At 36.9% G+C, this 23965-nt stretch overlaps 1 protein-coding gene across 3 annotated transcripts in view; it reads left to right on the top strand.

Annotated features, from left to right (window-relative positions):
* The window catches only part of CABCOCO1 (ciliary associated calcium binding coiled-coil 1), a 96193-nt gene that overhangs the window by 11960 nt on the left and 60268 nt on the right, over positions 1–23965 (top strand). For all 3 annotated transcript variants that reach the window (XM_064513709.1, XM_064513707.1, XM_064513708.1), the window contains exons 4-5: positions 2483–2627; positions 9035–9107. In XM_064513709.1, the coding sequence (XP_064369779.1) occupies positions 2483–2627; positions 9035–9107 (218 nt within the window). The remainder of the gene's footprint in view (positions 1–2482; positions 2628–9034; positions 9108–23965) is intronic.

Raw genomic sequence — 23965 nt, 5'->3', positions numbered from 1 at the left:
AGAGTGAGAGGACTCAGTGGTTCCATTCAAAGGGAAAGATGAATATTTAAAATCAAACTCATAATAGAGGTTATATTCTTTCATTGTGATTTAATTCAAGGGCTTTTTGACTTGGAATTTTGACAGAACATGTACGTGCTTTATGATCATTGGAATTCCAGTTGTCCTTCCTGTCTCCAGTGAGAAAGTATCTTAGCATATGCTAACTGCGTTAGTGCAACAATGGAGGAGAATGGAAACATGTCCGAAACCAGTTTTATTAGACTGCGTGTAATGCTTGTGTACCAGACAGGATGGTAGCACAACTGATTATTAAAGCTGACTGACATTTTTCAGGAATATGATCTTAGATGTATAAAGCTTTGCCAAACTTTAACTCTTTAAGCTGAAATTTTCCATGGCAGGGTCTGCCTCAGCTTAATTTTTACATAGAAGTTTAAACTAAAACAGTTAAATGGGCTTCCAGCCAGAAGCATTGGAAAAAAAAGTTATTATTTTGTGCATGTGAAATGATCCTGGCATGTTTTTTAAACAGTTCTAATACCCCTATGCTTTGAAGTTAAGCAAGGATTGTGAATTTACTTTTTGCTGTCCTGCAAAAATCCATTCAGATTTGGCTAGGATACGTGGCTTTTGGGGAAATAAATGTTTGTAAATGCTTACTAGAGACTACTTAGATTTTTTCACAGCTAAATTTCCCAAATAATCCATCTTATAAGGTATGCTGTAGCCCAGGGCTGAGATGAATTTCCTTGTAATTACTGTTCTCAGCTGGTGCAAGCTGCAAGACCAAACATTGCAAGTAACAGCAAAAAGCTAGTATCTTCTATAATTTTAATGACCATTTCTTTTCCCTTCCCTTCACTGGACCCAAGCAACCTGGAAAAGAAGGCTGATTTGAACATAATAGCAATAACAGTATGGAACAGGAAGAATGATTTTAGACAAGGAGGGAGATGGAAGCTCATTTGAGACTGGTAAAGGAAAATTGAGATTTAGGAAGTTAGATGCTGTGGTTGATTGGGTGAAGAGAAACAGATGGAGAGCCAAAGAATCTTTGCTGCCTAGACAAGGATTTCTTGGGAAGAAAATGGAACAGGATAAGGATAACTGATGATGGGATGGGATGATAGCTAAGGAGCCAGAATGATTTCTGTGATTTGGTTTACCTTCTATACACTGAAGATAATGTGCTCCTGTCCTACCTCACAGAAGTGCTATGACAGACTTCCTGGGAGACATAATCGGGACTGAAAATCAGGGGGGCATAGGAAAGAGAAAATTCGGACTAGCTGGAGAAAGGAACTGGGACTGGGTCTTGTGGCTACTCATGATCTTGTTCTCTGGCTTTAGTTCTCCACTAACTGCGGTATTTCTGGTTCTGTTACTCTTTCTCATTTCCTGTGGTTTCCTTTTCTATTTCCTCCACATTCTCTGTATTTCTTTCTTGCTTCTTCCATTTTAGTTATTTATATTGTGTTGCTTCTGTTATTGAAAACAAAGGTGAAATTTTCAGGGTTTTGATTGCCCTACCACTAAAGGGCAAAACTATAAAGATCAGAATCTTGCAAGTTTTTTAATTTGTTTTCTGTACAAAGAACCAAGGAGCAGATCAGTAGAGAATTAAAGCAATAAAAAAATAAATCTATTTCACCACTGGTAGATATTTCCCCGTTTTCTACTCTAGTTTTTTGAGATTTAAAAAGAACAAGTAAATAGTGTTTTTAACTTTTTTTTCCCTCTAATTTCATCATAGCCCTAGTGATAGCGCACGCTGAATACAAATCAGAAAGATGAAGCCTCTTGTTTTAAACAGAAGGTTCAACAAATGCTATGATATTTTCCTCTTTGTCAAGCCAGTTTATGAAAACAATTTAAATTTTAGTTCCAAGCTGGTTTGGCATTTGGCTTTGATTTCCAGAGTGGAAATATAAAGTAATTAGCTACTTCAGGCTTGCAAAAATCTCCCACTGTTTGATGATGCATGCAGAATATTAAGCATAATTCAGTTTAATTAATTATGACCATAAGCGCTTTTAAAAATATACTGGTTACCCATATATTTGTTCCTGTATTACTGGTTTATGTTGCAAGGGACTGGGTCAGAAGGATATTCTTTTACAATTCATAAACAACAGTCGATTTATTTTAAAGGTAATCATACTATATACCTCAGATTTACCTGCTATTCTGCCTATGGTTATCTCTGGATAAGTAAAGGATCAACCTGTAGCATCATACACATCTGTCATTGTGATCCTTATATTACGAGACTCAATCAGTGACTTTGTGATGGAACATTAACACACATTTTATTGATAAGAATAATGGCAAAAGGCAAAAATGTTTGGCTGCTGTTTTTAAGTTTCTGCATGACTCATAACGTAACTTCTTAAACTTCAGGAAGTCTTATAACTACAGTGTGCTAAACAAAATCTGTCAGGCTTATGCTTAGTTTTTGTTCTTCTGGATTACTTTGCAGACAAACATATGACATTAGGCGATAACATAAAAGAACTTGGAAAAAAAATGGCTGGAATAGGAGGAACTCATCCAGAAGGAAGTGGTGACTTGGATTTCTTCAGTGTTGAGCAAGCCAAAGCAATCATTGATTACTTGACTATCAGGTATTTCCCCAGGATCAATTATTTCTTATTCTAATAATTTAACATTGTAGGAAGTCTGCTGATAAAGTAAGTTAAAATTATTTAGTTGGATATGTTCATGCGGTCCCAACATACTCGACACGCCAAACTTTAAAAAGGAAAAATACCCTAGTAGCAGTAAAGATCTGGCTTCAGACGTCAAAGCTGAGGAAATTCAAAATTTAGACTGGAAGTTTAACTCAATGTAAGATTATGCTGAAAAGATTCTTTCTGGTTTGTATTTTGTTTTTGTTTTGTTTTTCCTGGATGATTTAAGGGAAAGGGGGAGGGTAGTGTATAGAGAATGCTCTTGATTTGCTTTTAAAATGTGCTACTTATAGATTCTAATTGAACAAAAGCTTAGGTAGTGTCTATAAGTATTTTCATAGTCTTGCCAGCTGTAGTGGATTTCTTAGCTGGTGTAAGATTAGCTACTTTACAGAATTATGGCTACGGCAAATCAGTATGAGTCATAAAAATGATTGCATTTCAAAGTCAGCAAAAATTTAGCATCTACATGAAGAAGTCTCCTGACAGGTCTCAGTTTTTAGAGAGACACAAGAAGAGATGCAAACAGCAGTAATTAAATTAATTATCTTAGGAAAAAATGAGAGTTGGATAGTAGCCTGTCATGTTTCTCTGTATAAAGTCTTGACTATACAGGGAAGTATACAGACTTTTCTCCACTGACATGTCATAGTCATAACAGCGGCTATACCCATATACCACTGTTTCCAGTACACGGTGGACAGAACGCTTCTCAAGCTGTTGTATCACTCATGTATGCTGGGGGCAAGAAGAGATGGGAAATGGAAAAGATAGTGTTCTAATGTATGCTTATGTACTGTGCTAGGCATATACCCATTCAGCCCATTTCCTGACCTGAATGGTAGTGCTAGAGAGAGAGAGTTTGTGGCAGACAGGCATAAAAATGAGGAAGATCATGATGTCATGATTAATCCATATGTAGAATTGTTGGGAATTTTCTGACTGTTCTTTTGCTAGGAAAAGTTTTGCTAGGAAAAGTTTAACACATCAAAAAGTATTTGAGAATGTCTTTTTGGATGCAGAAAAGTGTTTCCTCTTGAAGACAGACAGAAATATTACAATGGCTAATTGCCTCCTGGTTTAGGGCACTCACGGTTTCAGACTGAGTGTTTAAATCCATCCCAGATGATTTCCCTGGGCTATAAAGTTTGTGTCTCGGTTTTCCCTGCTCTCTCTCTTTTTCTTTGGTATCTTTTTAGTGGAAAATATAATGAACTTCAGGTTCTTCCTGATATGAAATGAGAACATCTCTTTAAATCTCAGATTTCTGTAGTCAAGACAAACCAATGTCCTGCCAAGTACCAGCCCTAAACGTAAATGAAGCTTGGCATTAAGATGTCTCACTCAACTTTAACGTCTCCTTTCCCATCTGTGCCTTTTATATATGTATATGGAATAAATGTTCTTTCCAAATAGGACCTCTATGGTTCTTGTGTAAATTAGCTATCATTAGAGATCTTGTCCATGAACTAAGTCCTTCACAGTCACAAGGATTTAGTCAAAGAGATGAGGTGCTCTGTCCTACTACCACTGAAGTATTAACTCAATGAGAATACAATCAGCCACAAGACTTTATCAGTGGGTATTATTCTAGCCAACAGATGTGTGATTTTATGTTCAGATTCTGCTCAACTTGTAACAAGTACATGTTGTTACAAGTTCATGAATATTTAAATATACATTGGAGTTTATCATATATATCCAGTTTATACAACCCATTATTTCAGTCATTTGAATATCTTTTTTTTCTAAAAAAGAACTGAGTTGGCATGCTTTTTATTTGGGTCTATTTTGAACTTTATGAACTCAGAAATAGGTGAGTTAATTTTATTACAATACAAATTAATGCATTACTTTAACATTTTTTCTTGTTCTTCACTTTTTTTTATTTTAAATGATAGACCTATAGCTTTTTTTTTTTCCTATTCAAGATAGTATGACATTCTTTAGCTCAGATCACATTTTTACAGGTGAGTGATAAACCCATGGGATTTATAATGGAAGTGGGGACAAACGCTTAGCCATGTTGGCACAAACTGTGCAGCAACTGTAATAACGCCTTCAGGTTTGGTGAAAGGTGACAGTTATCATCTTTTTAACTTGTCTCCTTGGGCAAACACACATCAACATATCCCTTGACATTTTCTCTCAGGAAGCAGTGGAGCTAAGGAAATATGTCAGTGTTAATCACCTTCAGATTCTCATATGACATCATAAGATGCCCAATTCTTAAAAATCTTACTTGCATAAATAAAATTCTTTTTGTGTAATTGCTAAAAATATTGGCACAGAATCTCTTAATTGTTCCAAACAGATGCAAACAAACAAGGAAACAAAAAAGCACATTGTATAACACCTGATAGAAGAAAGAAAACTATGCTTTTGTTTCAAGCTAAATACTGAGGTTGTGTAATTTATGGGATTTGATTTAAGAAGCATTAAATGGAGGAATTCTTTCCTTAATATAGGATTAAGGGTGCCAGGTTAAACAGAGTTCTGTTAAAAAAAATATATTCTGAACTGCCAAAAGTAATGATTTGTATTTGTGGGAATATTATAAAATTATCTGTGCATCTAATATAGTCCATAAAGAATGTATTTTGAGGCTCTAAGGGGAAGGACAGATTTTCTGGTGCTGTCAGTCTGACTCCTCTCCAAGGCACGGGAATAAATAAAAGAATTAAGTTCAAAATGTTAAGTTCTATCAATACAGTTTGAAACATATATATTATTTCTTGTATGTCTGTGATAATAAAATATTTTTTGTCTTTTCAAATAAACCCTGTTACAGTATTACTGGAAAATTGGCATGTATGTGCAGGGACATGTGTGTTTTCATAAATCGGTCTGAGACATTTCCAGATAAATCCTGAAGTCTATGTAAACATGTTTCAGTGGAGAGATAGGAACTATGGAAGGAATTCTTTGGTGAAGCACCATTATAAAAATGCACAGCAAATGAAATGGCAAATATTTTAACTTTAATTGCCTATGTAACTGGGTTTGGGGAAAGGGAACTTGTTATTTGTGGTAGCCAAATTTCTTAGGCAAGTTGGTAATCAAATTTGTTTTTTAACAAATGATAATTGAATGACCGAATTAAATGTAACTGTAGAGTAAAACTTTTATACGGCACTTAAAGAGCCAAATGTTCAATGAGGCTGCCATAATACTTCTCACAAAATTAGGAAATGCATCTGTACATATGTGCAAAAACGTCTGTGCCCATTCAGGCAAAAATGTATTTGAAAGTTTTACAGATGCATTTGACTAAATGTCTTGGAAAAAGTATTACTGTCACGTAAGAGAGGCAGGCAGTGCCACCTTTGTAGCCTTCTAATGGTGAGCTGCTTTCAAGGGCTGGAAGGACCACTGCTGTACCTTAGCTGGCCCTGTAGCACTGCTTCAATTAGAGGAAATTCTCTGTGGCCTGCAGTATTTCTTGAAATCTTTTTGGTGCCATGGCAGTGGCCTGTGACACCTTGTAGAAAACGATGGGGGTTCAAGGAAGGTCAGTGGCCTGAAATTGTGCATACTGGACGTAAGACTCGCACAGCTGGCTTCCCCGTTACATCCCCCAGCCAGGACTGTATTTTGGCCGCGTTCAAGCCCACCGCGTCCCGCGGCCGCTGCTGCGGCAGATGCAGCAAGCTGGTGGAGTGCCCCCGTGGGCTGCGCTGGGGCACGAGGCCGGGGCCTGGGCGCGGAGCCGCGGGGCAGCCAGCCAGGTGGGCCTCTGCGGGGCCTGGCTCTCTGCAGCAGCACGGGGAGGGCTGCGTGTCAAAGAGCAGGTCGCACGGGGTCCTGCGGCTAGCATATCATAAACCCATGTATAATACAAACGCAGCTATGAGCACAGTTTTTACAGTATATTTCTGTAGAACCTCATCTAAAAAGCACATTTAATTATTTCATAGTTAACAAATGTTTGCAAAACAGTTTTAGTTAGCCCTGAGAGGTTCTGCTTGCTCTTCCTTCACCCCTTCTACTGTTTAAATGTTTTTGACCAGGAGTGTTTCTGTCATAATTTTTCAACCTCTTTGCATTAAGGTTAATTTATTGTAAAAGAGAACCATTTTACTCAAAGGCGCATATTTTTTCTAACATGTACTGTGCCTATCATTCAGTTGACTTTACTCTGATCTTCTAAAAGGAAAAACAAAAAAAAACCCAAACAAAACCCCAGAACATTGTATATGAGCTTTGCTTGTTTCCTAGGAACGCATGATACTTGATGCCCCAAATAGAAGTTGAAATTCATATATACTTCTGCAGTAGCCAGAATTATTCCTGGCACTCTTTATTCAAGAGATATTTGATGAAACAAGAAGGAGCTTCTCTAAAAGAAATCAAATAAAAACATAGTTTTAAAATGCTGGCATAGATCCTCTGATGAGGGACAAGAAGACCCTTTTAGCAGCAGCACGTATGTGCTATCTCTGTACTGGCAGTTGCCTTACAGACGGAAAGATGTGGAACCAGGGCACCAGCTTTTGACAGGCGACTTTGGAGTGGATGTTGTTAATTTCTTAATCTTCTGGCCCAGAAATAAATAGTGGAAGGCTTAAATGTGCAAGTATAACACTTAATATCCAGCAGCAAGTACCAGTAGCCTTAGTATTAGCTAGATAGTTGCATACATGGTGTGTAGTAGTTGCATTCAGCAAACCATGGAAAAGTTTAGGTGGAAAGGGACTTCTGGAGGCCATCTAATCCAGCCTCCTACTCAAAGCAGGGCTAACTTCAAAGTTAGGTCAGGTTGCTTACAGCTTTGTCCAGTCAAGTTTTGAGTATTGCCAAGGACAGAGATGCTGCAGCCCTGCTGGGCAGCCTGTCCCAGTGCCTAATTGCTACCATGGCAAAGAATTTTTTCCTTGCATTCAGTTGAAATTTTCCCTGCTGCAACTTGGCCTTTCCCATATACCTCTAGATCCCTCTTCTCTGAACCTCCTTAGGTAGTGGATGACTGCAGCTGGATCCCTCCTTTGCCTTCTTATCTCCTGGCTAAACAAACCCAGGTCTATTAATGTCTCCTGCGGCAGAGACATACAGTGGAGCTCCAAGCATCATATTGGCCCTGCGCTGTGCTCCTTCTGTGTTGTCATTTTTTCTCTTGTACTCAGAGGCCCAAAACTGGACACAGAATTCCAGATGTGGCCTTCCAGGGGCTGAGCAAAGAGGCATCAGCATCTGGGGTACCGGTGTTCTTAAAAAACAAAAACAAAAAACAAAAAACAAAAAAACAGCTGTGCTCTGTGTCCTTAGGAGTCAGTTACAGATATTCCCTCCAGTTATTGCCATAGTTTTCACAGGTATGTGGGTGCGATAAACTCTTTGAATCGTTCCTCAACCTGAACTTGCTATGAAATCATAGAGCTGTGTTTTTAATCATATGTCAAAATGACATGAGTGAAGCTAGAAGTTCTGTATCTTAATTTTAAGCGAACAAGTAATTGTAATGGATGGGCTTTGACAAACCAAACCTTTGATTAAAAAATATACTGTATCATTGATCATTAGGAAAGGGAACAATGAAAATTATTTTAAAAAAGTGAAAGAGAAAGACTTATATTTTAAGAAGATAATTATTTTAGATTGTTGAGAAAGTTTAAGTTATTTTTGTTGTAATACACAAAACTCAAGTGTGTTAACCTCATTTTAAGTGGTCTGTCAATCTGAATTTCTGTCAATCTACTGTATTCTACCTTTGCTGAAGAAAAACTAACTTCAAGAAGAGATTTCTTTTTTTTTCATTCCCACCACCATTTTCAAGAAAAGCAGCTCTTTTCCTCCGCCTGCCAGTCTCTTCTTTTCCTCGTGTTGTGTGTAATTTTAAAATAAGCACCAGGCAAGTTTATCTTTAAGAAAATAATGTGCTGGCTCTGAAACATGGTTTTGAGAGAATAAATGCTTCCATCCTTTGTTTTCATATTCTAAGATCAAACTTGCTTACTAGACTTGCAGCCCATCCCAGAATCTGAAAGCTGGGTTGGCTTTTGTTTCTTTCTTGTCTAGTGTTGCCAGTATTAAAGCCATAAGTATCCTGGTGATAACTGCTTCAGGAATCACCTTTTTCAGAATAGAACTTCTAGCCTTCTCAGAACTCAGTTTCAATGAGTGCATGTATTCTTAAGTGTAATATGGTATTTTTCTATAGCTGTCTCACAGTAAATCCTGTAAATTAAATATTCTGCAAATTGTAGCTGAAGTTAAACAAGCACTTCTTAACATTTGGAATGTCACCCTGCTGGAGAGTAACTCTTAGTGTAACAGATTTTTTAATAGTATCACTTTTCTAAAGATTTACTGCTGTGCTAGTACATTTTTCTCTTGTTTTCCAGCTTATTTCAACCCTATAAACTGTATGACTATCTTTTCCATAGTCCTAGAGCAGAACTTGTGATAAGTGATGAGGTAAGTCGTTTATGTAGATGGGACTCATTATTGCAGAGTTATTTAACGAATGCACTGTGCCATATGTTTTATATTGCTCAAAGCAACTTCATGTCAACATTACTCCATTACTAACAGCACAAAATAGCAGATTAAAGAATTCAAGTTAGATGTTTTGATCCTCATATTCAAAATGAATTTTGGATGTCAAAGAAGTGTAAATGCATTCCTTGGCTAAGATGCTAGTTGTGCTAAATCCAGAGTACCTCTGTGTATGTATTTTTAAGGTGGTGCATATAATTTGAATTAGCAGTGCATGAGTCTGATTATACTTTGAAGTCAGCAATCAAAATCCAAAAAGGCTGTGTACCAAGCCTAGGCTGACCACAGTCCTAATATTTATGTATGTAGATGTACGTACAGGTTTTGATTCCATTGTAGCCACCAACAAGTAATGACACTGATGGTTCAGAAACAAGCTAAATAAAAGTTCAGCATTTTGAAGGCACTCGGTTAATAACAGTGAATTGCCTTGACTGTAAATTTTGCCATGTATTATAACTTGTATGTGGAAAAAATAGGTAAGAAAAGGCATTGTCTCAAGATGTGATCTTTAATCAAATGGACAGATTCAGTTCATCAAATAAACCTTCCTTTAGCCAGACTGTGCTTATTGAGGATATATTTTACAATACATCAAAAAGGATTTACTTTTATAATTTATATTAGGAGACAATTGGTTACTCTGAGAGGCACAGTGGTAGATTTTTTTTGATGGCACTTACATTTTAGTTTATCAGTATACAGGGAAAATAGCACTAACACATTTGAATATATTCTCTACCCTTGAAACTGGGAGTTTATGTCTATAAAGGATATGGTATAGTTTCTTCCTATGTTGCTTCTAAATAGCTGAATTAAACACTAGAAATATTTTTCTTGAAGTGGACACAAGTATTTTGGAAATTATTCTTATCATTTGTAAGATGGGGTAAAATTCCAGCTATGCTGAATCAGTGACAAAGCTGTCGTTACATAAGTAGAGCAGGGCTTCAACCTTAGTATATTGGTTTGGCCATATCTGTATTGACTAATCAGGTCAGTGGTTGGTTATCACTTCCTAATTGGTAAAAATTATTTTTAATGAGGCTTCAGTTAAGTAATTTCTTGCGTAAATTTGGGTAATGTATTTTACCAGTTGTAGATTAGCTTGAAAGAAGTGTCTTTGTGTTTTCCTAAAACCCACTTCTGGGGGTGCTAAGAATCAATTCTTGGAATCAATCAGTATACAGCTCTGTGCTTTCCCAGACATGAAAAAATGTCTGCTCTCCACTCTCTGTCCCCTTAAGTGTGCCATCTCCAACTGGGCAGCGAGGGAAAGGCATGTCTGTGAATTAGTTTGGTGAAGATCCATCCAGGGAACAAGTGCAATTTACAAATTATAACCATCACTAAAACCTTCATGACAGTTTTTAACCGTAACTCTCTTAAAGCCAGTTACTAGCTATGTGCCACTTCAGTTTAATAAGTCTTTTTTGTATTCTGAAGTCCCAAGGTAGATACTCTTTAATTTGTGCAGCTATACTGCGGTACCCAGTAAGATCAATGCTTATCTCTTGTGTAGATTTTATTTTGATAGGGTGATATATTCTTCAATAAGTTATAGTTACAATATGTATAGCTTTGAAGCTGTGCATACAAATGTATGGTATTATGTGTATTTACTTTATTTGTTAAAATGTGATGGAGGTGAACTCAGTATAAAATTCAAGTTCTCTGGCTACAGCTTTATTATAATTAGAAATCCCTTTTCATGAAGGAGAGCATTTCCTTGTATCTCTGCAGAGCCATAGGTGAACAGCTCAAACCCTAACAAGGGAGAGGGGCAGAGGTGGTTCGATGTGTCTGGCTTCGGCGGGAGCATTCCTGGAGTCCCGTCCTCAGCAGTGCGGGTGCTCGGGGAACTGACGGGGGCTGGACGGGATCTGGGAAATCTGATTGCTAGAAGTAGTAGATAAAGCTGTGGTGTAAGATCACTGTTGTAACAAAACGAGCCCTGTGGATATACCGCAGCCCACAGCCAAGCTCAGTACTGCTCACATCTTAAAAAATTATTATTATTTTTTTTTAAGCTCTGATGATAAGAGCCTGTTCTTTGGGAATGGCCAAACTGTAACAGCCAGATTTGTCTGAATAACAAGAACCATGATGTTCTAAGAGCTTAACTACAGTGTTATCTTCTTTTGCCAATGAAGACTTTGAGGCAAATCAATAATGTGACTTGCTTCAGCTCACTGAGTAAATTTGTGCTCCATGTGTGGTGAAAGTGTTAATTACTCAAGAGAAGTCCAATAGTTTAATGACAAGACCTGTTTCTTTAAATATATGCAGCTACAACAAATAAAAGTAGTACTTTGTGTTGTAATGGATATCCTTTTAGAGAAGCCATGGTATGTGTTTTCCAGAGAAAACTTAGGGCAATGGGTTATAAACCTATTGAATTTTACTTTTTCTCTAGTGCAGACATTTATACAGTGTTCTCAATCAGATTTCCTTTTTGATCTTTCACTGCAGTTATTTCCAAATGACCCTGTTGTTTCCTGTGTAGAATAGAATCAGACAAGAAAAGGGAAATGACTCAGAACTGAGTTAGATTATGCATACAATATCTGTGGCCATGCCAGCTAACAAAATTTAAGTTACTTAAATATGGCACATAATTAGTGAACCATCACAGTCTGATTAATATTCTTAGTCTGATACAGCTAGCATAATAGAACCAACTTTGTAAAATACAGGTAATATTTAAGTATTAAAAGAAAAAAAAAGCAACAAATGACTAATATAAATATATTTTAGCTTCAGCTAAAGCCTCTAAATCAAACTGCCTGAGGTGATCATATTGCCTAAGAAAAAAGGCTAAAACTGAAAGACATGAATGCTTGGGTAGATGATAAAACACACATCATATATCTAACCTAGTTTGGCAGTCTTTAAAATTTAAAACTTGCCTTTTCAGTTATCAAATCCCTTACTTCTCCTTCACTCCAGATCTACAAAAACCTATGTATTATGTATGCATGAATATCTGTTACAAAACCTGGCAGTACAAGGAATTACAGAGAAGTGTTAAGATTGCTGAGTAAACCCTTTGCTTTTCTTCTATTAGCATTATGAGCAGTTCCCCACATTCAGAACCATTACAGAAGAAACAGCACTTCAGCTGTACTGTGGCGATGATGCAAAATAAAATGTATGTACTGCTAACATGTCAGAGTTCTTCAAGAACATTGTTGTTAAAGATACTGTTTTTTGCTTTTGTCAGTTCTGGAGATTTTACTCTCTAGCTGTGATTTAGTACACCTATATTACCCTGCAAATTCAAAGAAAGCAAATGGAGTACAGACTAAATCTTGATGTGCAGGGATTCGATGGAGCAATTCCCATTAACACATGTCAGATCTTATAAAAAGGTTTAAACTGTTAATACATGAATTGTGTAGAAGTTTTTATTATTTTCTATTTCTATGTTCAACTAATTTACTTTGCTTTGATAGGATGATATATTACAGCACATCTTGTAAATTTTTTCTCACATTTACAAATTGTGCCTTATACTGCAGTTCATGTTTTTGATGCTCTCTGTTGTGTATTTTTGGATGGAATCAGGCTAAAGTCTTCTGGGATTATGTCTGCTTTGAAACATTTCCTAATAAAAATAATGTGGTTGGTAAATCTAGTTTTATTCCTAGCTGCTTTAGCCAGCCTGATGGAGTAATCTGCTATTTTATGGCCCAGATGACTAGCTAAGTTTGACTTCTTGAAGTAGTAGTGTACAATGTAATTTTCTTTAGAGATGTCATAGTGGGTCAGGTTGCAATAAAAATATTGAAGATTAAGTTTAATGGCAGTGCACATTCAATATTATAGTGGTTACTAAATATCATTCCCTGCACTTAGAGTTCCAAAACAGTTTCCATTATGCCTTGTTTCCATGTGCTCCTTACTTTCTGAAACATTAAGCTTTTGGACTATGTCTGGTCTTTATCCAAATGTGGTGGGTTTTTTTGTTTTTGGGTGTTTTTTTTTTTTTTTTTTTGAAAGTTTGAACAAAATCTCTCCTGTGTTTGAATTTAAGGGGTTGGATGGGAAGAATATACTATTTGAAGACTAATAAACCCTTTTTCCGATGGCAAAAGACCTGAAGTCTGGGACTTTACTTTGATATATGATCCTCATTAGGTGTTGCACAGTTTGATTGGTTAATCAAAATCATTTTTAAAGCAATTTAGTCAATGATTTCTTAAGAACTGCATTTTGAAGATGTATGAGAAACCAGAACATTTCTGTAAGCGTGTCAGTTCACGCTGGAGACTCATTCCCCAGCTGATGGAGTGCATGCTTTCCAAAGCTTGATGGTTTCAAATATTTGTAATGCTTAAAAACCACTGAGTTGATTTTGTGTGGCTTTGTTTAGTAAATATCACCATGGCAAAGACATCGAGACTAATTTGAAGGAAGTAAGAGCAAAGACTAGAAGGGACCTCTTCAATTGTCCATTTTTCTCATAGGCAAATGTATCATGTAATCCTCTTCAGAAACTTGTCAGACTCCAGCTTAAAAACAGTTAGCTTTTTTGTCTCTGCTCTTTCAGTTAGAAAGCTGCCCTGGAGCCTGATTTCTGTCATGGTTAGAAAACTTCTAATTTCCAGCCTAAATGTATTCATGACAAGCTTATGTGCACTTGTTCTTGTGCCAGTTTTGACCTTTAGTTCTTTTTCCATCCCGAGTGTTTACTTTTCCAGTGTATAAAGAGACAGCAATCTTCTTGTCAGCCTTCATTTACCTAAACTAAAAAAGCCAGTCTTCTTCAATCTCCACTTTTGAGATAGGCTTTTGTTACATGCATTCTTACATACATATCATCTCCTACTCATACTATTGGCCTTTTCTATTTCTGTTTCACTTTAAATTCATTTTGTTTGCTCATAAACGACCAAACTGCACTTAGTATTGCTGCTGAGGTAAAAGCAAGGCCTTGCACAATGGCAGTAGTGCTTGCTTTTTCTCTGCTGGGGATATTTGACATGATGCATCCTCGAATCAGTCACACATTTCATAGCTGTATCATGTGGCAGTCTCCTAGCAGGCCTGCTATTCTGGTTCTTGATTACCGTCTTTTCCAACTGATGTAGTCCCAGTACACAGCAGGTATTTGAAAATTTTGTCCCAACAATGTCACTTCACAATTTATATTTTTGAATATAATATTGAATATTGTTCAAGATCATTCAGTCCCGTCTGTATGATACACAGTTCCTCTCATGGATTGATCACATCTCTCACATTGTCTAGAAAATTGGTTCCCATATTAAATAAACTGCAAAGTAGTCTGGCATAGTGTAACTTTCATAAACCAATGTTGCCTGATATCCCATTTTCCCTCTATTTCCATATCCTTATTTACTTTTTCCTTCAGAAAATGTTCTTGAGTCTTGCCTTCTATGGAGATCAAAACTGCAGCTTCAGCAGTAGGTTCATTATTTTACAATTATGAATGTTTAGAAATAACAAACTGGTACTTGGTTCTTTGATGTCTGAGGGAAAATTCTTGATGTCTGTTGCAGAAGTGCGTAGTACCTCAGACTAGATTACTGAAGTAAGCAGTTGGAGAGCCAGCAGTTTTCAGTGACAAAAATGACTGATACTCTGTCTTTTGATCTTGAAGTTTGATGCTGTGACTGTAACCGGAGATCTTGAAGGACTTGTGATTACACTGAATGAGAAAGAAGAGTCTGTTGGGATTGTATGCATCATTACTTGAAATATTTTAAAATAATACTACTTTTAAGCATATCTTGCTCATTAGAAACCTCCCTTCTTTTTCAAAGAATGTCTCTGGTGCATGCAGTTACCAGTAGTGAAGTTATACTGGACTTTAATAATTATGTTTCCAGGTAGGTCACATGCTGATGGGCTTCTATAGCTATTTTAGCATTCGTGTGTTTTGGTGGCCAGACTGTGCTGCCCTGGAAGCCAGCGTGAGTTCCAGGGAGTGGGTGGGACTTTGAAGCCGGTGCTGAGTACTTCTGCAAATCTTGCATTAAAGAATGATTGACATTTCTTTTTTTTAAATTACTTAAGAAGCATCCAATATGAAACAAACCTGCTTTTTAATTCAGTAGTATGCATGAAGTCATAAAAACAAAGATTCAGCCAGAAAAAATGGAGAGTAGCTGACATAGGCTATACCGCCAGAATGCTGAGCACTAGGGTTCTGACCCAGCCAGCGTTTAAACAAGCGCCTCATTTTAAGCAGTTAGGTAATTTTATTTCAGTGGACTTATTCACATACAGAGTTAAAATGAGAAGTGGCTGACATCAGACTGCTCTGTGCCCTGGAGAATGAAATGCTAGAGACACTAGAGCAAAAATAATTTTTGAAGCTCATTAGAACTTTTTGTTTCAGTTATGCAGTTACAAAACACTACATTTATGAATGTATGATGTTAAATATAAGATAGAAGAAAAAAAGAAACTAAAATTGTTGGTGGTAAAACATTTCTGGATATATTCAGGAATTAATGTATACGCAGATGTGATCTCTGGGGTTTTTTTTAATTATTTCTTTAGAAAGTGCCTTGATCTGTATGTGTATGTGATATATATATATAAAAAATATATATAGTACTGATAACAGCAACTAGGAATTGTAGGCTTTGACTGGAAGGATAGGCAGTATATTAATGCCAGTATGTTTCTGTTCTTCAACAGAATATTGTAAGAGACAGATGACTAAATGCTGTATCAGAAGGCTATAGCATATGTGTAAAAATATTCATAAATCAATATTTGTTAAGTATATAGATGTGTGTAACTTTTAATGGAAGACAATGAGTTTGGGAGAAGTATATTGATTTGGGAACATTTTATAGTGGCTAAGCAAAGTACCTGAGGGCAGACTAGTAGGATATGAATTTTCTTTTACCTTTCTAGTATTCCTGAATAGCTTACTGCATTGATGCCCTTTGGGAGTTCTTGTTGTTTTGTTTGACCAGTGTGTAACAAAATAATCGGAGCTGAGCAAAGATCGGTAATTCTATTTCAGAGGAGATTCAGAGATTTTGCAGTTTGGTTTCATTCTAGTTTAAACAAAATATAAGTACTCTTAATAGAATTGCTGTTCTTGCATTGCTCAGTTTAAACTGCCTTGCTCCAAAGCAGTCCTCTCGAAGGCTGCCTCAGGATCCAGGGCCCCAGCAGCTCCACCGTGGGCCGTATGGGGTAGTTGGCTCCTCTGGAGCGAGGTCCATGTGCTTCTGGGGTTTGAGATCTGCCCTCAGCAGTCCATAAGGCATGTTGTTGGGAACCAGCAACCTAGAAATCATGTTGCCAGGCTGGGCAAGGTGGCACGCTGTCAAAAGAGCCATGTACGTAAGCTGGTGAGGAACTGGGTAGGATGCTGCTGGAATGTTGGTAGGAGTTAATTTGCAAATTCCATCCTAATTTTTTTGTCAATTCAAAGAATAATGCTTGTGAGGAATCTGCCAAAAAAGGACGCATTTTATTTGAATTATACTATTTTTTATGTTAAAATAATCCATGTAACATACCATGGATCAAGGAGTTATTCAAGAAGATACTGTATTTTGGATATATTTTGATTCAAATAGATATTTTGATTCAAATTCAGCATTGGTTGTTTACTGATTGCCAGCAGGTACCTTTTGGGTATTTGTTGGTCCAGTGTGAAATGACTTACTGATGACTGTTTGGTTTGCAAGAGCAATTGCCCTATCTCAAAAGTTTCTATCATGATTTTTACTAATTGGCAGTTAGAAGTAGGCAGGCAGAGAACAGTGGACAACTCTTACTACAGTGAACAACTTTTTCTGTGCTCTTTATCTGCTGCTTCCCATCTTGCTGCAGGTTAAACTGTATTCATAAACGTATCTGTGGAATGGACAAGTGATGTGGTATTTCATGGGAAATGGGTCCCCATGGGTGTATACTTATGTATCAAATTCATACATCTTGTGAGCTTGTGTTATGAATAGATTTTTGACCTTACCTCATATAGATAACAGCATGGCATTTTTTACTGTAATGATTTATAATCAATAACTATTTTAATAACATTTTTATCTTGTTGGTTGCTGTTACGAAAGGAGGGCAAACACATTCAAAGTCTAAATAATAGACTAGTTTTGCATTCCTTTAAAGTCCCTTTTTAAAATGCACCAGAAAGTTTGTTTTCTAGTTTCACCTTGAAGTTTATGACTGTCATAAGATAGAACATAAAGTATTTTTACTGAACATTGAATCTGATGTATTTGCATATTTAATTCATAAAATGTTATTTTGATTCCCTATATATATGCTACACTCAGCAAAATGCAGTGTTACTAATTAGAAAGCTGAGTTTTATAGGATGTGTGGTTGGTTTGTGAAGTAACTTATATTGCTGCTTTGGCTTACATTTAATAAACCTTAGCTAGGAAAATTATTTAAATTTCAAAGAAAAGATAAATAAAATGAGGGCATAGAATATTAGAATATTAATGTGAACTGTGCTTTTTTTTTTTTTTTTTTTTTGAAGTATTCAAAGTTAAATAGTGGTGGTCTGTTAACAATCTAGGGCTATTTGGCAAGTCTTTAAACTTACTCAATAACCAAAACATGAAAGGACAATGGAAACTTCTTACAATAAAAGAAAAAGGAGTTGAGTGCAGAAACCAAACAAATTATTCTCTGATTTTCCTTGCTAAGGAGGTGAACTTTATAGGAAGGGCAGCAAGCTCTGAGTTAGAGTTGCCTTTTCCTGTCTTTGTTATAAATTATATCTGTCTGTGAAGAATCCTCTGCAGTTACTTGGTACTTCAGGGTTACGGGGGAGGTGTCATGTGTATGTGGAATGAAGCCAAGAAAGACATGTAGGGGAGAGCCACTTTCTGATTTTATTGATTTTATTGATTTTTTTTCCATTTAGAAAATGGCAATTCTTCACATTCATTAGCCTTGTTTACCAAATTTACAGATGGCTAGACTTCTTAAGATCCCAGCTGTATAAACAGAAAATTAACAAAACAACTGTTTTCGTCAACATTTCTATTATTTGTTGTTTGTAACCTTTCTTATTAGACTTTTGGAAGACTTATGTGCCGTTTAGCTTCAGTGTAATCATTCAAAATAAGTTTTAGTTAAGATTTACATGGGGAAGGCATTTGGCAAAGGAGTGGACTTTATCCCAAGTGTAATGCTTGATTCTTTCCCAAGAGTCGGAATACTGTCTGCCGCATTGTTATCTGCACCAAAAATACGGGGGGAAGGTGCCAAATAGTGTCAGAGAGAGAGCCATGTGCTTGAGCTCGGTGCCTTCCACATGTCCTCCTCTCCCTGTACCTGACCAGCACCTAAAGAGAGCATGGAGATGTTGCAGTCTGAGCTCAAGTAGCCCACGTGCGGCCATGCTGATAGGGGAGAAAGGGGCCACGACCAAGGTCCTCTACTTTTTTTTTGTCCATTTAAAACAGAAGCAGGAGTCATTTACAGGTTGTTAGCAACAGAGCAGAGGGGAGCTTCCATCCCTTTCCCCTTCTTCTGTGTAGGCTGATGGCCAGCTCCCACCAGCTTCAGCCCTTAGTTTCGCTGTCTTCTGTTCCTCTGTTTTGTGAAAGAAGTTCAGTTTTTGGACTTTGATCAGCCGTAACTAGCCTCGTGCATTGTGACTCTCTCCCTGATTCACCGCATTGCCTGTTATTGCTATTACCTGAACTATTTATGGTTTGACTTCCCATTGTACTGTTGAAAATTTAGTAGTCAAGTAATCCTGAGTCTCTTCTTGACTAAATTAAAACTGCCAAGGAGGAATACTTTGTTTTTCGTATCTAGTGTTTGCTTTCCCTTACGTGTAAGAGTGGGCAGAATCTTTGGCTGACCTGAAGAGATGGTATCTGTATCTGTATGAAGTATCTGTGTGAATATTATTTGCCCTTTTTTCAGAATGCTTTCACCCTCAAAATTTGTCTTTGTCTCAGATTGCAAAGCCTATACCAGAGCTTGTGCAAGTTCTGCAGGTGATGCTGTGTCCAGGATAAGACCCAAACAAAGATGGATGTTTACAGCTGAAATACATTAACAGTTTGCTGTCCACTTTTGTGTTGAGTGATCCTTCAGATCTTTTGATTGGTTCTACATGAAAGTCCCACAACATTGTAAAGACACACTGTAGAAAATACTGTTACTGTTTTTGCAGCACAGAACATCTTACATCTTTTACACATGCTGATACATGTATTACTCTATTTTCTTGGTGTCAGAATTCCTGTACTTGATAGGAGTTTCGTTGTCTCTGTGTTCTATTCAAATAACACTACTCAAGGAACAATACCTTCTGAGCTGTCCCTCAGTAGTTTATTTTCATTGTGCGTATCAAATTTGGCTTGTGAATGCAGTCTAAGGAAATGGCATAGATTCTAAGTGATACAGATAAATGTCGCATGCTTCATTAATAGCAAGGCAGTCCAAATATGGTCCCAGAGTTGCAAAAACATCCTGTGCTGGAGAAGTCTTGAATTTTGGATCGATCAAGGCTGTGGGCAAGTTTCGGATGCTAAGAGGCTGGAATTCAGGTCTATATCATTAGATTCAGTGAACGTTGTGTGTTATGAATAAAGGTTCACTGCAACCATTGACAATGTATATAGGCCCCATGTATATTAGTCTCGTTTAATAAAAGAGAGGGAGGAGTGATAGGGATGTTCCTTAGTGTTTATTACACTTTGACTATCTCCCTAACATTCTTACAGAGTTTTTCTTAGCATTCGTTTTGTATTCATGACACCCATTTATCATTTTCTTCTCTATTTGTTGTACATTTAGGTGCCTCAATGATATTCCTTTGTTCTAAGGAAGTTATTTTGGTATTTGTCAGCTTTTTGTGTTCTCCAGGAGTTAAGATGTAGTTGAAGATTTACATTTGGAGAAATGTTAATTTACCTGTAATGGTTATCCTTCAAATAAAGTATTTAAAGGTTTTACCCTCAGTTAGTTTTGTTACTGGAGACTGTTTTTAGTTTTTAGCCTTGCCATTAAAACTGATCTCTAGAGGCTAGGTTGTTGACTTTTTTTTCTTTAAAAAAAAAAAAAAAAAAGTGTCCTACCGGTGGTGCATTGTAGTGCCCTCCTGTGGGAGTTCTAAAAACGTCATTACATTTCTAGTTGTTTTGAGAATGACCCCTGAGTTTTTTGGTAGGTGCACACATGTTGGTATGTAATCATTATTGAATCTTACATTCAAGATCCATTCATTTCTTCAATATCAAATTTTGTTTGAGAGGCCAAGAAATTGTCAAAATGAAAGCAAAGCAAGGGGCCAAACACTACTCATTTTGCCTGTGATAGATTTTATGTTTTGTCTCTTTCTGCTGCGCTTGCACATGTGACTCTGTGAATTACTCCTGAAATGTAAAAATAATCTCCTTTTCTGCGGAACCTTGGCATAGTCAAGCACAATAGGAGAAGCTCAAGACAGGATTTCAGGCTTATCTCCCTGTTTCCTAACTGCTGTTGGTTTGACTCCAGTTCCTACCGTTGTTATTCAAACCAGTTTTATTGCAGTGTATTTAATAGACTCTTTGTTCTGATCAGCCTCCTCAATTAAGTGGGTAAATAATAAAAGAAAGAGTACCTAATCAAATTATGAGAAGCATTTGGTCAGTCCAGGCATTCCTGGAATTATGTAATGAGTGGAAAATACAGGGCTTTGCTATCAGAGTCATAAAGGCCAAGCCTTTAAAACTGACAACGAAAACACATTGCTATTTTGGCACATTTTCTGTGAATTTAAATTACAAATTATTGTGCATAATCAAAATCAGAGCAACTGAAAAAATCATAGAGCACAAATACTTTATTAATTTCAGATACAAATGACAGATATTAGACAAGCTTAGAAGTCTGACAGACTAGGAGAATCTTAATATTTGACAAGTGCAAGATAAAATGAGAACTCGTGGATTATTTTTTCCTTCATAGTAGAAGGAACATTACACAAACTAATAAGCAAGAAATGGTATGGATTAGGTGAGGGAGCTTATTTAGGAAATAGGAAAGTTTAGAGACTGTACGTTAGACAACAGCCAACAAGGCATGGTATAGTAAATGGGAGAGCGTGGGTTGCTCTGGGAATTGGGAATTAGACACTATAAATTTTCACTGCTTGTTTGCCATTTTTAATACAGTTACCACTTTGCAGACTGTAACATGAAAAGGTCTCATTTCACTTTGTAGTGAATAAATACCAATTACAAAGGCAACCTGCTTTCTCCCTTAGCACTTATCTGTTAATGTACTACCAAATTTGAAAGCAAAAGTAATTGCTTAATCAGATAGGTGTACATAACTCCAACCTATACAGAAAAATAGAATTAGATTTTTTTTCATAATTTTCCCTTTCCTCTTTCTACCTAATCTATTTGGGGTAGAATGGGTGAAGAGTAAAGAAAAAGTAGCATGAATGTTAACAAACAAAACCCCAACCTGCTGAAATTGTGGAAAAGGCTGTTTTTATAGGTTTGTGTTACTTGGAGGTTTCCGTATGTCAAATCCAGTAAGATCCATATGGCAGGGGAAATAAAGGTTCTCATTAACAGTACGCTGAACTCGCACAGTGCGAGAATACACAGTGCTGGTGCAGTGAAGGTGTTTCAGCTACATTTTTACCTGTGGATCAAATTGGCTCTGTCAGCTCCCTGTTAAGACTCATATTTTTCTTGGGCTACCTAGAGACTTCTGTGTGATAATAAGATAGTGTCAGCATGCAACAACCTCTACTTAACAATGACATTCTGAATTTCAACATTAAAGACATTTTTAAGATGGAGACTTTTAGACAAGTTCATGGCATGGCCCATGAGAAGGCTATAATGTCTATGCTTCACTTACTGTTACTGCTGTCAGATATGGTGTGTATGTTAAGGAGTGTAGAAAGTGCTGTGTTAGTTCATCTTATGGATCATTCCTGAATAAGGCTTCATATTCAAAACATTTTAACTAATTTTGCTCTCTGTTTTCAATAGTAAATTAAGAAGCCTATTCAATTTTCAACATTAAGAGAGAGGTTGCTGCAGTATTTCTGCAATACAACAGAAATTATATTTGTTAATATACTTTGGGCACATTTAAATTCTAATCACACAGACGAAAGGAAATTTCAAGTAATGGCAAGTAAATTTAAATTACACAACAGTGAAGACTTTCATACCTTTGAAAATATTTTAGCACTGGCTTTTTTCCCCTCGCTTTGATTATCTATGATCACAGCAGCAGAATTCTATTGCTACTGCCATAATTTCAAAAGCATAACAGTGCTAACATGAAATATGTATATATAGGTACATTTGCCAACTTGTTTTAATTTTTTCATTTGCTTTTCACCTCCTGTCCTGGGAGGGGTTGCTGATCAGTACACTGACTGAAGAAAAATGCAGATTTGTTGCAGGAGAGAACAGAGACATACAGGCAAGTTTTGCAAAATAAGTAAGCTTTTTGACTGGTTTTTGGAGTGAAGAATATTAAATTTCCATCCTGTTAAAATCTGCCCCTTGGACCTCTGGGATCCCTCAGTACATTGACCATGCCACTCAGTGGCCACAGGCTCACAAGCATCTCACAAGCACCCTCTAACAAGAGTATTTATATGCCTCGTAAGCTTGCTAGCTTTGCACACACTGGATGCTTCTCAGGATCAGGCCTCACAAGCCATATACATCTAGTCATCCAATTTCTATAGCTTGCCTCCTCCTGTACGCTGGGTCTCGGCTTAGAGAGAAGTGACTTGCAGACAGGACACTTTATGACTGGAAGGGAGGAGGATTCTGTCTGAGGAATCCTTTTCCTTCCTTTCTCTGGTTTGATGCCCTCCTGCCATGAGACTTTCCACCTCTTTAGCAGCACCTGCTTATTGTAAAACTGTGATGGGGGAACTAAGCGCCACTGGGAGCAAAAATAGAATTCCCCAATTTTTTGTTTATTGCCACATTTAACCTCTGTTCTTTTAATCATAAGCACAGCAGGAGAAAGGGGATGTGCTTTATCAACTTGTCAGGTATTAAGTAGTGTGACTTTTTTAGCTAGAAATCATTCTATCAGTTGGAGGTAAACGATAAGGCCACATATATTTAATTTTTAAAACATTTTGAGTTATGCTATCCTTTTAATTGCATTAATCAGGCAGGCTCCAACATTGCAAGCCTAGGGCTAGAAGTGCAATTTCAATGCTTTGTAATAAATTTGCCAAACTTTGGAAATAGATTAAATGGCTTAATATTAAACATTTGCTTGATTTAAATTTTACTAATCTATGCACTTTATAATTCATATTTTTTCAGTGCAGCCTACTGCCACAGCAGGATGATCGTAGTAATTGTAGTAGTAAGCATTCCTTTTGCACACAGGTTTTGTTTATAGAACTAGACAAATAAAGAGAGCAGGAGTGTCAAGGGAATGCTAAAGATCTGCAGAGCATTTCACTTCAAGGTCATTGGTTCAAGTACACATCATTAAAGACAAAGTTAACATCTGACCGCTGCATCCTAATATATGTGAAATGAGTTTGTGGCGTCAATCGAGACAAGTAAAAGGTACAACCAGCCTAATCACAGGAAAAGAGGTAGGACTAGTGCAGAGGTCTGGAAAGGAGGAGGAATTGGGAAACACCCAATTTACCTGGGCTTTATATCCTAAGGGCTCTATTCATTCTTCAGTCTGGAACGGGTAAAAAGGTTGTAGCCACCCTGCTTGGTCTCACTCGATTTCAGAAGTTTAATTGAGTTGAGCTGGGTTAATACTAAGTTGAAATGTATCCAAGGAAAACTCAG

Source organism: Dromaius novaehollandiae, chromosome 6 (genome assembly GCF_036370855.1).
Source record: "Dromaius novaehollandiae isolate bDroNov1 chromosome 6, bDroNov1.hap1, whole genome shotgun sequence".
In the NCBI taxonomy this organism is placed as follows: Eukaryota; Metazoa; Chordata; class Aves; order Casuariiformes; family Dromaiidae; genus Dromaius; species Dromaius novaehollandiae.
Note: the sequence above shows the minus strand (reverse complement) of the source record. Positions and strands in the feature narration are given on the sequence as shown.